Below are 17449 nucleotides of genomic sequence, written 5' to 3'. Positions count from 1 at the left end.
AGCTTATCAGAGCTGGCATGTCTAGATTCTTGTGATAGAGTATTTTAATATTCTCTCTATGCCTTGAGGAAAAGCCTGGTTGAGTTGCTAAAAATTTTCCTTATTTTCTTTAACTTAGTTCATACTTGGTTCATGAAACATGTAAAGACTCACCGAATAAAAACATGGCTTTTAAATTAAATTTTTTTGCTATTCATATCATCCCTAGGAATTTACTGAAGGAAAACACATAGAAATAAAAGGGTTCTAGTCGTAAAAATGTTTAAATTTTAATAACCTAAATGTCTGATAGCTAAGGAATGATTAGATAAATTATGATGCATCAGCTTGATTTGTCATAATCATTTTGCTTTCATTAAATGAAAATTTCAAGAAGACCAGAGCAAAATGGGAAAATTTTGCTCTCCTGATTGGAAAAAGCAGGAAAAGAAATGTCCTTGCAGTGTGATTACAGGTGTGTAGAAAACTTGCATGTTTATGGGCAAGGATGGCAAGGGAATGTGTGGAAAAGTGGAGCCCCATCTAGTGTCACCTGTTACAAAGCTGTTTGTGGCATAAATGAAAACCAGTTTTTTAAAAAACGGATTTTTGCTGTGAATTGATCATTTTGCCAAGGAGTAGTTTTGGAGCAACCCTTCAGGCAAGTGGGGTGCGAGGCTTCTGGTTGGCCCAGGTAAGTGGAAGCTCAAGCCCCTGCCTCTCGGACCAGAGGTGGGGAAGGTTCCGGCTCATCTGCCAGGTCAGTGCAAGGTGCATTCCTGGCATCCTTGTGTGGGGGCAGTGCGCCAGCAGACGGGCTGCTCTCACCTCCAGCTTTCCTTGAGGTAGACTGAGCTTCCTCAAAGGTGCTGACTCAGGGTCACTGACGGTGTAGTGTCTCCAGTCAGCCCAGTTGGTACATGTTTAAGGCCAGCCCAGATTTCCTCAGTCAGCGTGACCTGAGGAACTCCCACTCCTCATCAAGTTGGTGTCCTCTTTCTGTACAGTTGAGAGCAGAGTGGCTTTTGACTTGCTTCTGTAGGTGCAGATGGCCTGGGGCTTCCTGTTGCTACGTTAAACACCCTTGGTCTCCTCGGGGCCTCCTGCATTAGGGCCACGCGTGCTTGCTCTCTGAATGGGGAAGGCATGACATTGTGTCCACCCGCTCTGTGCCCTGGGAAGGGTCTCCACCCTCCTGCCCACCACCCCACACAGGCCTTCGGGCCTCAGCGGAGGCCACTGCTCCTCCGCATCTCGTCCGAATGCAGCCCTGAGGCACGGGGACCTGCTTGGGAACCTCCAGGAGTCCCTCACCCAGATACCAGGCCCTTCGCCTTTCTCCCACTCTCTCATGCAAATCTCCGTGCTGGGCAAATGGAACTGTTGTGCCTGTTTCCCTGAAGTTGTTTCAGGCCTTGCCTGGGATGTTGTCAGATCATTCCTCCAGGGAAGAAAGTTGTGTTTGCTGGGTTGGTTACATTAAAAAAAATAAATAAACAAAAATCCACTTTTGCGTCCTAAATAACAAGGTCATGTGCTACACATGCAGAAGTAATTTGGGCACCAAATTGGGCTTCCATGTCTCTGTCTTATTTGATAAAAGCGCATGTTGGGGAAATGAGGAGGGGGCATTTAAAAAGGATCTTGCTGGGCTTAACATTAAAGTAACACAAAACAAAACAAAACATAAAAGAGCTCTGGGGCCATAGGTTACTTTCCGTCTGCACATGGCCGAAGTCCCATCTGCATGGGGCGGGGGCACAATCGACATCAACAAGGGAGGAGGCTGGCAACGGGGACACTGGGCGGTGGTGAGAGTCTCTGTTTTCTTTGTGTCCTTTATTCTCAGCTTGCAGCCTCCCCCTCATTCAGTGCCTTTAAAAATGTGATGCTTAGTGCATTTTTTTCCCTGTGCCTCCCCCAAGGCATTATTTAAGCTTCTTGTTTTCCCCATGGTCTGTGACAAAAGGCAGAGAATTGTGTTTTTGAGAGTCATGGCTGCTGTGACTACCCAAATCAAGACATACACCAGAATTGGGCTTTTCATATCTTCAAATTGAAAACATGAAATTCATGTGTCTTCTGATTAATATATCAGTGCTGTGGATCTCTTTATTTGTTCTAGCCAACTGTTTCTTTAATAGTTCTATGAAGGAAATATAGGGGATTTGGATTATGAAAAATTGAGTGATCTTTTAATAAATGTTATTGTCCAGCATAAACCCACTTTATTACAATTAACTTTTTATCCACATTCGTTCCAGAGACGTGTAGAAAAAAGAACTCCCCCCCCCAAATATCCATGGAATAGAAATGAAAGGAATTACAGAATTTAAACCTTTTAGTATGTGTGTAAAAGGCAGTGTTTGTGTCATTTTTTCTAAATTGCAGTATTTTGGGATTTACATCTTTGAGCAATCAGATCTTTAAAGTATGTTTGAGATTTAGGAATAGTGAAGTTCGAATACAAACCACCCTTCTCTGTACTTGAACAGTTTGTCCTCACGGCGATCCATTCACATAGCATCTTGCCTCCCGGGCAGAGATGGGAATGAGTGGTTTCTTTGTGTGTCGCTATGGAAACGCGTCAGCCTATCCGAATGGCTGGGAGATCACAGAGCGGGGCACATTGCTCGGCGTAACCCCGGCTGAGCTCTGCTGCCTCCGCTCTCTCGCCCGGCTCTCTCGCCCCGGCCCGACATGCAGGACCCGCCGCGCAGGCCCTCGGCCGTGAGCCGCCTCAGCTCGGCTCTCCAGGGCCGCAGGCACTCGGCCTCCGACCCGCTACTGCGGCTGCAGCGGCGGCGCAGCTCGGTGGCCCGGGTGCTGTCCTCGTCCTCCGTCCAGGTGATGGTGGCCGTGTCCGCCGTCAGCGGTGCGGAGGGAGACCCGCCTTTCCCCGAGAGAAAACGTAAAGCTGCTTTTCTCCTCTGCAGTGTCGAGCCGTTGGATTTAGATGCAAGGGATGGGAATAGGCTGCGCTGGGTTTATACCTTTCTGAACTTTGACAAGTAATTCTGTATTACACTTTTACTTCTTTTATGCTAAGACTTAGTGGATATGTGTTAGGAGATAAAATGATTGCATGCTTTGTGTTTTTCATTAAGAATGTAGTTTTTGAACAAATCTCATCCCCTTGAAAAGATCTGCCTTTATAGTTTCTTCTTCATTACCAGTGTAATAAGTGGCGATTTTTGTATGTGAAAGCTCCTTTTGTATTACGATATCATGCACTTAACGTGAAAAGGAAACAAATGGGTTTATTGTTGACAAGGTGAGGGGAATTTCGATCAGGCTCGTCATGTAAAAACTCTTGAGTTAAAATGCAAGTTCTGTTTCCATGTAACTATTCCATTCGGAATCTCCCTCCCTTGTTCTAGGAAATTCGGGACGCCCAGCTCCAAAGTACACGAGGGTGGGAGAGCGTTTGCGACATGTCATTCCTGGGCCGGTGGCATGCTCCGTGGCCTGCGGCGGCCGGGCCTGCAAGTACGAGAACCCGGCTCGCTGGAGCGAGCGGGAGCAAGCCGTCCCGGGGCTGTACTCATCCTGGTAATGGGCCACAGCCGTCCATGGCCGCACCCGACGCCCAAAGGGGAAAGGAGGGTGCGGGGCCGGGGCGGGTGGTAGGAGGCAGGGGCTGGGAGTCGGGGCACGCTGCCTCCAGCCTGGCCTGGCCGCCTGGGAGCCCCGTGGCCTTAAAGCCTACCTTGCTTTTAGAGTGAAATGATGTGTGCAAAATGTCTCAGAGAAATGAGAAATTAGATAGCTCTTGGATTTTAGAAATTGTTAGAAATAATACCAGTGTTCAGCTATAAGGTTGAGAAATTATGAGGTACGTATGTAGTTTTTCCATTTCATGAGTAAGCTTTTAGCCTCACTTTTATTTTGTTACTATAGTCTAAGCAAAAGGAACACATTTTCACGCTAATATACTTCATGTCTACTTTAATAGAAATGGTATAAACTGCCAGTTCAGTGGACAATATAAGTTGGCTTGTATTGTTTATGGTTTGTAAGTGGAATTAATATCATTATTGATTCTTACTGCTTTTTGTTATTTAACAGTAAACTATTCAAGTATACCTTTTTGATTTAGTGACATCTGAAAAATTCTGATAAATCACATTTGAAATGCACTTAGAGGAATTCACTGTTTGAAGAACTGTAGTAATGACTAATTTTATACAGCAAAAATACATTTATAAATTAGGTATTTGTTGACCGCTTTATCTGATTTGCAGTGTGTACTTTTACACATTGAGTTTTCTGGCTACATATGTATTAATGAAATCAGGGGTCCACCGTGACTATTGCTCTCCTCAGATTTTCTTCTAGCTTGTCATTAAAGCAGGGCACGGAGACGTGAACATTGTTCCTGAGGTGTAGCCACACTACCAGATTTCTGATCTTGCAGCTTAAGGTCACAGTGATATTTTTGGTTTATTGTTAAGCCCTCCAAGTCTTCGTCATCTCTGCTGCCTTCAGGTCACTTCTCTCCATGTTATACTAGGAAGGATTAAGTTTTGAGGGCGCCAGACCCTGAGCCCCATTAGGTCCCGGGGACCCTGTGGCCCTGCCCAGTCGGCCCCATGTCCCCACTGTCCTCTCAGCTCCCTGTGCCCTCAGCTTCGAGAGAAACCCCGTAATCCCCACCAGGCTGCAGACAAGAACTCCAGGAGAGCCCTAACCAGGGGGACAGCCGTCCACTGGGCCTCTTAGTCCATCACTCATCCATGCAGGAAACATCCGCTTGGCTGCAGTCCACACTGTGCTAGACGCCTTCACATTGTCGTTGCTAGTTTCAGAGTTTCTTAGGAGGTAGGCATCACTGATGCCATTTTCTTTTTTGGCACTGAGATACTTTTTTATTTTTAATTTTAATTTATTATAAATATGAAAAACATTAGCCCAGAGGAACAAATTTAAACACAACTAGTGCCATTTTATTGATGAAGGAATTGAGGTCCAGAGAGACTTGAGTAATTGGCTGCATAGCTAGAAAGCAGAAAAGCCAGCATTTGAAACCAGGCCCTACTGACTCTAGAGCCTTTTTTTTTTCCCTTTTGGCTAAATTACAATTCCTCAGCATTATTTCATCACTACATGCCAGAGTCTGTGCTTAAGACTTTATATCCACATCGTATTTCATTCTCACACCAGCCCCGTGAGGCAGACATTGTTATCCCCTCTGAACACATTAGGTGACTGAGGTTCAAATGGTGCAGTTCCTAAAGATGTCTCCCAGGCAGCCCCTTTACTTAGCCTCTGACCTCTGGGTAACTAACCCACCCTGTCACCCTGGGCCTCCAGCTGAGGTTTCTCCATTATGACAGCTAGAATCTCTCGAGACTCCTAGGAAACACTTTGCTGGAGTCCACAAATACTTCATGTCTTAGAATTTTTTTCCTGGGTTTTTAAGAAGCTAGGATTAGAGCCCTAATCATGATGCAAAACTGAAGATAAATCTAAATTAATCTTTTAGATTGTTGAAATCACAGAAAAGTGGGGGCTTGTTATCCCCCTTCTTGGGCCCTGAAAGCTGACATTCCAGGTGTGTGCGTCTCACCAGTCCCTTCTCCCCCACTGCAGGGTGACGGACCACATCCTCGCCATGGCGCGTCCATCCACTGAGCTCATTGAAAAGTACCACATCATCGAGCAGTTCAAAAGGTGCCGCTCTCATTGTTCACACATTGCAGCAAATGAACTGATGTGTTTTCTTCCATTGCTTTTGACTTCAAATGAAACAGTGCTTCCATTTTGACAATGGGCAGTGAAGAGCTTATTTCAAATAAGAAATTACAGTTTTAAGAACAATTAATATCTATTAATACCAAGAATGGTGGGTTTTTTTTTTTTTTTAACTTCTTTCCCTCAGTATGACTCATTTTTCTCCCCCCTAAGCTGTGCCATAAAAACAGTAATTAACCTTCAGCGTCCTGGTGAGCACGCTAGCTGTGGGAAACCCCTGGAACAAGAAAGCGGCTTCACTTACCTTCCCGAAGCTTTCATGGAGGCTGGCAGTAAGTTCTTCCCACCACCACTCTTCCTGAATTAGCAAGCACACACTGAGAGGCTATCTTCTGTTCTGCTCTTAGGTTTCAGAAGGTGGTGGGAATAAAAGGTGATTGCCTAGTGGTAGAGCTCATAAAAAAATGAGAACGAGCCAACTTTGACTTTAAAACATGCTACCATTCTTTGGTATTGCTGTTGAAAGTGTAGGGTTTCTTTGTTCTGTGAGGGTGAGGGAGTGAAGAGACCCAGTAGTGATAATGGTTAGCGTTTAGTTAATTCCTGCAGTATGCCAGACACTACCCTCTCATTTTATCTCTAAAGCATTTGTGTAACATAGTTCTCGTTATTTCTCTTTTGCAAGTGAGGCTGCAGAGGCTGAGAGAGTTAAACTGACTTGCTCACGATCACACAGTTTAACAAGGGCGGTCAGAATTGGAAGCTCCTACTCCCCTGCGCTTCTCCTGCTTCAGAGTTCTGCCTCTAGGGACCTTCAGTGCTTCTTTAAGTAATAATCCCACAGTCCCTCAGGCCACAGGAGGTTTGGGAGGGAGTCCACTGAGCACAGATCATTCAAAGCCAGGTTGCAAATAACAAACCCATGCAGTTCTGGGACTTATTATTTTTTAACGCATTTTTTTATTGTGAACTTTACATATATACATAACAGTGATAACTTTCAAAGTATGATTTAACAAGTTGTTAGCAAATTTCAAAGAACGTCATGGGCCACAGTTCCACAACTTCAGCTGTTCCCATTATTGTAAAATACAGCATGCATATAGAATGGTGTTAACTTTCAATGTACAGCTCAACAAGCAATTACTTAGTAATTTCAAAGAATGTTATGGGTTACAGTTACAACATGTCATTTACCTCCTTCCAGCTATTCCAAAACCCCAGCATCTAAAATATATATATATATTTATATAAAGTTTCAGTATTCATAAACCTTTGTTAAAGTTTATGTTGTTTGTTGCTACCCCTTCCTCTCCCTTAATCTCTGTATCTTCAGGGATGTCTAGGCAGTGACTACCCTAACTTGTTCATATTGAAAGAAGGTGTCTACAGTATGGGGAATGGGGCTGCATCTGATTGTTATTCTTAAAGAGGCTGCTTCCCCTGGGATTTGGGACTTGTCTGAAATAGTAACACTCTAGTGGATTTAAGTTTCTGAGAGATAAAACTTAGCGAGTGAATATTTTATAGAATCTCAGGTAGGGACCTAGGTATTTGGGGACTGCTTTTAGTAAGAGCATGGCATACTGTGGCCATTTGGGATGTCTAGCTAGAGATTGCATAAGAGAAACCTCCAGGATAGCCTCTCAACTCTGGGATTTCTCAGCCACCATAACCTCAGCTTGTTAACCTTTCTTTTTCCCCCTTTTGGTCAGGTAGGTATTTTCAGTCCCTCACTGCCAGGGCCAGGCTCATTCCTGGGAGTCATGTCCCACATCCCCAGGGAGATTCATTCCCCTGGGAGTCATGTCCCTCATGGTGGGGGTGGGGGTGGTGATGGTTAATGAATTGATTTGCTAAATTGGGCTTAGAGAAAGGCCACATCTGAGCAACAAAAGAGGTTCGCTGCAGGTGCCTCTTCGGCATAATTATGGGAAGGCTCAGCCTCCCATTTACAGCCCTAAGTGGAACTTATTTTTAAGAAGTTTGTGGCTAGCCCCTTTTTCTGTCTAGTTGAATCTAATGTACTGTCTTTAGCCTTTTGTCAGTCTCTTAGACACATTTCCGTGCTTTTTCTCAATAGCTGAGTAATTTTAGTGTGGATCATTCTTATTAATTTGTAAATTCTACTTTTCCATAGTTCTTTCTCTCTGAGTTTCAGAAGGAAATGTCTTAAGTAATACAGAATGTGCTTTGTGAGAAATTATAATAAACTCACCAAAAATGTAAAAAGCCTATTTTTTTCATTCTCTATATCCAAGTGAGATCTCTTTGCCTTACCGGTTTATGCTTTTCATGAATTTGCTAATATTCTTCAAATGTCTTTGCAAGTATTTTTCCTGCTTGTTGATTCTTTTTCCTTTTCTTCTTTTCATTCCCCAGTTTACTTCTACAATTTCGGGTGGAAGGATTATGGCGTAGCATCTCTCACTACCATCCTAGATATGGTGAAGGTGATGACTTTTGCCTTACAGGAAGGAAGAGTTGCTATCCACTGTCATGCAGGGCTTGGTCGAACAGGTAAATTGTAGGAATAGCTTTGATTGTCTTGTAGGTATATTTAAACATATAAAGAATAATAGTTCCTGATTCCAGAGGAAAAACATTTTTCAGAATCCTACCAAAGCTTTGGAGTCAAATGGGAGAAATAAATAAATGATATTTGAACATCTTAAATAGATAGTTACAATGACTGTTTTTTAATGACTTAGATGAATATTTTAAAAGAATATTTTTTAATGGCTTAAGCCTGAAAACTTACATTTAGTAAACAGGTTTCTAAATCTAGCTAAATGACGACTCTGATTTTCTTCTTTAAAGGAAAAAAATCAACACCTCATTTTAATAAGTAATGTCTTTAAAGCATATAATTTACCTCAATTGAAATAATGAAAATAGCAAGCATTGTACCACCTACTATGTTCTAGACATTTTCCATCTGCTGTCTTTTTGCTTGAGCAACAAAGTGAGTTGAAGAAGCTGAAGTTTGAGAGAGGTTAAGTCATTTGCTACATTTAGTAAGCAGCAAGGCCAAGATTTAAATCCATGACTGACTCCAAAGCTCATGTGCTTTCTACTTTTAAAGGTGTTAGGATTTTGTTTGTGAAGGAGAGTCTATCTGTGGCTGGAATTCTATATAAAACCCAGTGATTTTACTTAAAAATGCAGCAGAATCTCGTTACAGTGCTGGTATTGGGGCAAAGATAAGGATCTGAGGGTTGAAATTTTTATTGTCATCTGGTCCAACCAAACATCCGATGCCCCTCTCCCGTCTACAGTGGACCTACCGTTCGATCACCCACCTGTCCGTGAGCGTCGTCAATGATGGGGACTCAGTTCTGGTTGAGATAGTTAGCTCTTATGTGAAGCCAAAATCTGGCTGCTCTGGGGGGTTACAAAGAAGACATTTACTCTCCTTCTGCATGATCGCTCTTCAGATATTTCATACTTACACCAAAGATCTGCCATGTTCTCATGATAAAGATACATCATATCCTATGTACTGGAGGAACATCCAGTTTTCAGATGTAACAAGATACTCACAAATCAGATGCCCTTTGATTTGCCTTTTAATTTGATATATTATATTTGAATTGATTGCTGCATTTTAACCAGTTACTCGTTTTAATTTAATATTCATTAACAAGAAAACACATAAACACATACTTTTCTTCACAATGTTTACACTGTTAAGGCTGACTTCCTTGATATTAAGAGCTTTTGGAAAAATGGAGTTTTATCAGATCTGGAAGAAAACACAAAATAATGTAGACACAAATCTGGAATGAGAATGGTCGAGAGGGAAAGTAGATTGTGACTGTGGCTAATCCTAAAAGACAATTAGTGCCCTGGGAGGGAGAGTGCCAGGCTGGAACGAGCTGCCGATGGCAAGGGTGGCGGGGTGGGAAGCTCCGAGCACCAAGGGTATGGACTGGCAGGTCAGTGGAAGATTTCAAGAGCTGTGCAGAGTGGAAAATAGCAGCAGGACTTGCCTTCTTCCAGGTTGGAGTTTTGTGTATACAGCCTCGAGGGCTGGATAACCAGTTCCCTCTGTCTCCCTTCCTCCACCCCACACCGGCTTTTCTGTGCGGTGCCAGTTCCTCTGTTGGGCACAGGGCCACTGAGGTGACCAGGGCAGCCCCTGTTCTCCAAAAGCTCTCAGTGAGGGGGTATGGTAGGCGCTGCTGTGCAGACCATATGAGTAGATAAACTTTCACACGACAAAGGAAGACCTCTACATAAAGTTACAAAACTACAATTAGAAAGTATCCTTAAAATATGGTTTCTTACACATTCAAATTGTAGATCATCAGAGTGATAAGTAAAACCGTAAGCTTCTCTAACCCCGATCTTCTCTTCTTCACTGTTTAGGTGTTTTAATAGCATGTTATTTAGTTTTTGCAACAAGAATGACCGCTGACCAAGCAATTTTATTTGTTCGGGCCAAGCGACCCAATTCCATACAAACGAGAGGACAGCTACTGTGTGTCAGGGAATTTACACAGTTTCTGATTCCTCTTCGCAATGTATTTCCTTGCTGTGATCCCAAAGCACATGCCATCACCTTAGCTCAGTATTTAATTCGTCAGCGTCATCTGCTTCATGGCTATGAGGCACGACTTCTGAAACATGTGCCAAAAATCATCCACCTGGTTTGCAAATTGTTGCTGGACTTAGCTGAGAACAGGCCAGTGGTGAAGGAGGAAGCATTAAAAGTTCCTGATCTTTCTGCCGAAATCGAAAAGACAGTGTTTGAGATGGTCACAGTGCGCCTGGATAAAGAGCTGATGAGGCGGGATAGCAATGCCGCAGACCCTTTTACCCCCACTGCAGTGGCCATGGCTCTTGACAATCAGGGTGTCATTCTCTCCAGCGAGCAAGAACTGGACCCCCTTTGGAAGAGGAGGAATGTTGAATGCCTTCAGCCACTCACTCGTTTGAAAAGGCGGCTCAGCTACAGCGACTCGGATTTAAAGAGAGCTGAGTTACTTCTGAAGCAGGGAGAGACACCATGGACGGTGCCTGCCCAAGCCTTGCTCTGCCCTAACCTCAAGCAGCAGAAGACTATAAGCCACTGTTATGTCCCACGGTCGCCACAGCCAGAATCAAATAAAGAACCTCTGGTACATGATGTGTTTTCTTTCTGGAATCAGACCAGGTTTGGAGACTTGGAAGGACTCAAGGATAATGGATCGCCACTTTACAGTAGGAGGAATATTCCAAAGGAAGTACAGCGAAGTAGGACCTTTTCCTCAGGTGTTTCGGGTTTATACAACCCTGGTGAGCCAGTCACACCCACCTTAGCAAACACCCAAAAGGAGCCAGACCACTGCCACCAGCAGGTGGACTGCCATGAGTGCAGAACCCGCGGCCGTGGGGGCCAGGAGGTCCTCATGGAGGACGGCGGAACCTGCTCCCGCCCTCTGGACTGTGCCTTCACTCCTAACGCACAATTCCCTGCTGGACCGGAAAACCACGAGAGCAGAAATCCACCCAAAGGAGCACCTCGCACTGCTCTGCAATCCAAAATGAGTGTTGAAGCAAGGAGGATCCTGGCAGCCAAAGCCCTGGCAAATTTAGATGAGTTTGTAGAAAAGGAGGATGTGGAAAAGAAGGTAGAAATGTGGCAGGTATTTGTATTTCACTTAATTATGTATGTGTTGGGAAATACTTATGTCAGAGTGAAAATATAATCCATTCCCCTGCATTTATTTGGTATAGAAATTTGAAGGCATGTTTGTCTGATACTTAGCTTTTAAACTTCAGGTTTCCCACCTATATAATGAGCCTAATAATCTAGAAAATAGTGCAGGGTGTTGGTGTTGTTTCATTTAAATCTACGTGTGAAAAAGCTTTTACATGTGCTTGACATATAAAAGGTGTTGCGTGTGACCGTCCTTTCCTGATGGCTCCGTGGTTAGGGATAGGGCCATAGCAAACGACCACAGGACCTGGCCTAGGCGTCAGAACCCCCCACCCTAGGTACAGGGCCTGAGACTTTACATTTCTACAAGTCCTCAGGTGACAGTGTCACTGCTGCTGGTGGGGAACTGCACTTTGAGAACCTCTGACCTAGAGAAATGTATGAGAGAAAATTAATTTCTAAAGCTCATCAACTCAAGTCTTGTGTGGGGTGAAAAAGAAGAGTGATGTCTTCTCAGCTTCTCCCTTGTTAGACCTTCCAGTCCTGCTGTCATAAGGCAGCAGGCTCTAGGCTGGTATCTGAATTCAGGAAAGTAAATGGGAATAACCACAGAGACCCTTGCTCCTTTATTTTTTCTGAGATTGTGTCTTTGGGTCCGTTTATTGGCTTTTACTTAAATTAGAGTGCAAAATTTTAATTTTAACTACTTTTTGTGTTCTTTCTCTGTGCATTGTGCTGTACTTTTATGGACAGTCTTAATTCAGCTACACTCTTTTTGCCCCAAATGAGCACCTGGTCTAGAGCAAGAAATGGGCCTTGTAAGCTAGTTATCAGAAATAGGTAAAATGCCCTAATAGTGTCTGACTTTGGGAGTCCCAGCTGTGTGAAATCTTGACTTGTTAGCTATATTCTGTTCTAAATTATTTTAACAGCTACTTTTCCATATTAGACCATTAATATACACAAGACTTTATAATTTCTAAGAGTGTTAATATGGATTTGTATGCAGAGGCCTGAAAATTATGTGTGTAGCCTCATGGAAGCACACTAATTTAACTGTATATGGCTGGAGAAGAAAAGTTTTGATTAAAGTTTTGCTCATCAGAATTATAGTGTTTTGCTGAATGGATAGTTAAGTATATTGCTTTCTGCCAAGATGAATTGTTTTCTTTGTTTCCTACTCCTACCTTCCAAACTGAAAAACTCTTCCTTTCATTTAGCGAGTGTTTTGTGAGCACCTACTCTGTACTAAGATGTAGCTAGTAGGAGGACTCTTCTGTTTGGGTGAAAACTCCTACACCACTCTTCATGGGCTGCCCGGCAAGTTTCCTGTGTCTCACCTGAACTGATTATGTCAGTTCTTGGTCTGGACCAGGCTGTTTCACTATGTAACATATAAATGCATTTTCTGGAGGGGATCACATTCCTTTTGTTTGGATAGTTTGGCCTTTTTTTTTCTTCCTCTATTTTTCTGGATTTTGTTTTGGACTTTTCAGTAGTAGGAATAAGTTGAATTCTGGAAAAGCATTGTTTCAATAGTCTAGCTCCTCCTGTGCCTGTACTGGGCCCTTTCACATACATTGTTTCATGTGATTCTCACAATAATCCTGTGAGGCAGATGACATTATGTACAGATTTCTTCTTTTATCTTTACAGTCACCTTATGAAGGAGGGCAGGTGAGGAAATGGAGGTTCTCGGAAGTGAAGTGACTTGTTCAAGGCCACGTGGTTCATATGTGGCAGAGCCAGGACACAAACTCCTACCCGTGTAAAACTTCCCATTGTCCCGTGATATCTCTCTTGCCTCACTGGGAGATTTCTGAAAGCAACCTGATAACAATAGTTATTTTATTAAGAGGGTTTTTGAATCACGTCATTTATGCCTGGTTTGTCTTCTCATTAGCTACATAAAATTGAATAAAAAGCTCCTCTGTTATAGCCATGATCTGTGGAATATGAAAAAGTATAAACTGCTAAATGTATTGGCTGATTTATGAGATAATAAGGAGATACCTGATACCAGGGGATCATTGTGGAACAGCAGAAATAACACAGACCTTTGGAGCAAGGCAGAATTAGGTGGGAATGCCTCTTTTGTGTCTTTATGTATTTAATTTTCTAGCTTTGGGCTCCTGTACAAGTTACTTGGTCTTTCTTGAGCCCCAATACATTTATCCATGAAGGGGGTTCAGTAACACCCACCCGGTGAGTTGTCATATATTATGTAGTTCCTGGTATGTTGTAAGTACTCTGTAAATATTAAGTGAGCAGACAAATAGATGGTAGTAATCATTATGCCATTTGCTACTCCAAAAATTTATTTTATCAGCTAAAATATAAATCTGATCCCTGTCAGAAATTAATTAAAATTCTTAGCTCACTTTTCCCTGCTTTCTGTGAGGGAACATTTTTGGATCTCCTGCTTAAGTTGTCTCCAGCCTTTGGAGTATTGGTGGGATTTAATAGTAATTTTCACCATATCAAATTTCAGAAGGCAGGGATTTGTTATTTATCAAATTCTACATAGGATTCCTTAAAGAAATTTGAAACAAATAAATATTACCATATTTACCAACTTTCAGGGACAGCGTTTTGTGCACTTTGAAGTTTCAGTCCCAGTGGAGGCTGGTTAGTCTGCCGCTGTCCCCTCGTTTACCCTCTCGTCTCCCTTCTACTCCGCAGCAGCCGTGCGTCTGTTGTGCTCTCCGGGAGCGTCAGAAGTGGGGGTCCCGCTTCCTGAGTGGTCCGTGGTTTCTGCAGGGAGTAGAGACCTACGTGAAGTAGGCAGGCGTCCCCTGTGCTGGAAGCCGCGACTGACCCCAGCCAACCGCGGCACGGTGGGCGAGGCCGGGGCCTGGAGGGCTGAGTGTCCCTGCTCTCCGCTGGGCCATGATGGGGCCAAGCGGGGCCCCAAGTCCATGTCGCTCCTCGGAGGGACCAGGTGTCAGTCACACGGTGCCGACTTTCTCTCCTTCACTGTCGCTTGTCCTTTTTAGAAAGAACTAAATTCCCGTGATGGGGCTTGGGAAAGAATATGCGACGAAAAAGACCCTTTCACCTTGTGCAGTTTGATGTGGTCCTGGGTGGAGCAGCTGAAGGAGCCTGTGATAACCAAAGAAGACATCGACATGCTGGTTTGCAGGCATGCAGATGCTGCAGAAGCACTGTTTTTATTAGAAAAGGTAAAATACATGCTGTACCAGTTAGCAAATTTAAATAAGGCCCTCAGTATAAGTTTCACACCCTAAAAAAAAAAATAATAAGTTATTAAAAAAAGGGCATTCATACAGAATTCCATATCCAGGTCTAATTGATAGTTTTTCCAAGAAATGAGAAGAAATTCATACTCGGTTAGGTGTTTAGAAAATACAAAAATAAAAAAGGGAAAATATCCGTCATCCTACCACCCAGGTGGTGTCCAGGACATGTTGGCCCCTGAAGCCTAACAGAAACGAACAGGAAAATCCGATCAGTTCACCGCAGGAAAAACACCTGATTTTAAGATCGCACTGATCGTAACAATTAACCAGCTCTGGTGTTGATTATCTCCTGCAAGCTTTGCAAATGATGTTACTATGAAGCAATGACAGACATTTGGCAGAGCTTTTGGTCGATGTTTTGGCCTCCTAGGTTGGCTTCTTGGTCTCAGACCAGTCCCCGGCTTGCTGTTGCTTTGCATTTTTCCCCTGAGGCGTTTTCCAGACAACTTATTTGATTTTGATTTCTGCAAAAACAGGGACAGCACCAGACTATTCTTTGCATTTTGCATTGCTTTGTGAGTCTGCAGGCGATTCCTGCGGACGTGGAGGAAGCTTTCCTTGGCCACGCCATTAAAGCTTTCACCAAGGTAAGTGGCCCTCTCCTCTCCCCGATCCAGACCACAGATGAGCACAATTCTTGTAAATCCGATTCCAGAAGCCACCAGTCTCCTCGAAAACAAAACTTTTAGCTATGTTTCCCCTTAATGGAAATGTTTTTGACATTTCTTGTAAGTAGTTGCAGAGTTGGGGCCAAAAAATATCACTGTTTCCTAACAGTGATATTCGGAAAAGCTGAGCTGTGGGTTTTTTGGAGAAGAAGGATGGGACAAAGAGCTTTTGTATAGGAAAGGAGGGAAACAGTTGGGTGTTGAGAAAGTCTTTTTAAATCATGTGCCTTATAGGAGTCAGAGAATCTTTTCTTGTTGAGCCAGTTCTACCTTGGGTTTAAATAAGAAACCATCTATTGAGAATTTAACATTTAACATTAACGTGTCTTGGTTGGCAAATCCTAACACAGAATAAAGAATATTTCCTTTCTGCGTATATCCTTTTGGCTTGCAGCAGTCTTTCCTGGCTGAAGAAAGAAGCCAGGTTCAGGCCAAGAGAAAAATTCTCTTCATCCCCTCAGCTAATTTGCGTGGTACCTCTCATACGTGATTTGAAAATGGCTGTAAACACAGAGCTCTGCTTTTGAATGACACTATCTGCAGTTGCTTTTGATAATGGCAGTCAGTGTCTGTAACTCATGCACAGGGTTTGAATATTCTTCCTTTTTAATATTTATCCAGTCTCTTCCTCCCTCCATCTTTCCAAAGTGATACCCTCCTTGTTTTGCACCTGGGTGTCTTACTGTACTCGCTGCTCTGCTCCCTCTCAGTCCATCTTTCACAGTTTCTGGAGTGAACTAGAACAAGCCATGTGACCTTTGCATTTGTACCAGCCTCTCCATGGACTGGCAGCTATCTCCTGTGGGAGGAAGGCAGTGCTTTAGTATTTAAGAAAGCAAACCAGTAACACCATTAATAATATTAATAATGAGTTTTTACAAATAGGAAGGTAGACAACTCAATGGTTCAGACAAAATTACATTTTGTAGTTTAACTGAAAAAAATCCTTAATATTGCTTTTTCCGGAAGCAGTAAGAATACTTTACAGCATCGAATGGCTTTTTTTTTTAAATTCAGTTTTATTGAGATATATTCACATACCGTACAGTCATCCATGGTGCACAGTCAGCTGTTCACAGCACCATCATATAGTTGTGCATTCAACACCCCAATCTATTTTTGAACATTTTCTTTACACTGAAAAGAATTAGAATAAGAATAAAAAATAAAAATAAAAAAGAACACCCAAATCATCCCCTCATCCCACCTGATTTTTCAATTAGTTTTTGTCCCCCTTTTTCTAATCATCCATCCATACATTGGATAAAGGGAGTGTGATCCACAAGGTTTTCACAATCACATTGTCATCCCTTGTAATCTACATTGTTATAAAATCGTCTTCAAGAGTCAAGGCTACTGGGCTGGAGTTTGGTAGTTTCAGGTATTTACTTCTAGCTATTCTGATACATTAAAACCTAAAAGTGTTATTTATATAGTGCGTAAGAATGTCCACCGGAGTAACCTCTCAACTCCATTTGAAATCTCTCAGCCACTGAAGCCTTACTTCATTTCATTTCGCATCCCCCATTTGGTCAAGAAGATGTTCTCAATCCCATGATGCCGGGTTCACGTTCATCCCTGGGAGTCATATCCTGCATTGCCAGGGAGATTTACACCCCTAGGAGTCAGGTCCCACATGGGGGGAAGGCAGTGAAATCACCTGCCAAGGTTAGCCAAGGGGATTTTAAGAATGGGTAGAAGTTATTTTATTTTATTTTTTCCTTTTAAATTTTTATTGGGATTGTTCAGATATCATACAATTATCCAAAGATCCAAAGTGTACAATCACTTGCCCCTGGGTACCCTCATACAGCTGTGCATCCATCACCACACTTAATTTTTGTTTAATTTTTAGAAACTTTACATTACTCCAGACAAGAAATTAAGTGAAAGATGAAAAAAGAAAAAAAAAAAAGGAAACTCGAATCCTCCCCTATCCCTAACCAACCCTCCTTAATTGTTGACTCGTAGTGTTGGTATAGTACATTTGTTACTGTTTATGAAAAAATGTTGAAATACTACTAACTGTAGTATATAGTTTGCAATAGGTATATATTTCTTCCCTATAAAGGGACAGCAGTCAAAGGTGAGCTACGCCAGGTGTTCCCGTCTCTCCAGGACTGCTGGGGGTTCTCCGGTGTGCCTCCCATTTCTGCTCAGCTCAGCCCCTCAAGGATGTTTGTCTAGAGTCTGCCTCCAAGGCC

The 17449-nt window shown here is 42.8% G+C and overlaps 1 protein-coding gene across 8 annotated transcripts in view; it reads left to right on the top strand.

Annotated features, from left to right (window-relative positions):
* Positions 1–17449, top strand: part of PTPDC1 (protein tyrosine phosphatase domain containing 1) — a 55966-nt gene that overhangs the window by 35836 nt on the left and 2681 nt on the right. For 5 of the 8 annotated variants that reach the window (XM_037797140.1, XM_037797139.1, XM_037797138.1 and 2 more), the window contains 7 exons: positions 3360–3531; positions 5572–5652; positions 5887–6005; positions 8056–8193; positions 10045–11303; positions 14314–14499; positions 15054–15164. In XM_037797140.1, coding sequence (XP_037653068.1) covers positions 3360–3531; positions 5572–5652; positions 5887–6005; positions 8056–8193; positions 10045–11303; positions 14314–14499; positions 15054–15164 — 2066 coding nt within the window. Of the gene's footprint in view, positions 1–888; positions 2891–2918; positions 2991–3359; positions 3532–3634; positions 4403–5571; positions 5653–5886; positions 6006–8055; positions 8194–10044; positions 11304–14313; positions 14500–15053; positions 15165–17449 lie in introns of those variants that run through there. The other 3 variants (XM_037797135.1, XM_037797142.1, XM_037797143.1) reach the window with 3 other exon arrangements.

This window comes from Choloepus didactylus, chromosome 10, assembly GCF_015220235.1.
Source record: "Choloepus didactylus isolate mChoDid1 chromosome 10, mChoDid1.pri, whole genome shotgun sequence".
In the NCBI taxonomy this organism is placed as follows: Eukaryota; Metazoa; Chordata; class Mammalia; order Pilosa; family Megalonychidae; genus Choloepus; species Choloepus didactylus.
Note: the sequence above shows the minus strand (reverse complement) of the source record. Positions and strands in the feature narration are given on the sequence as shown.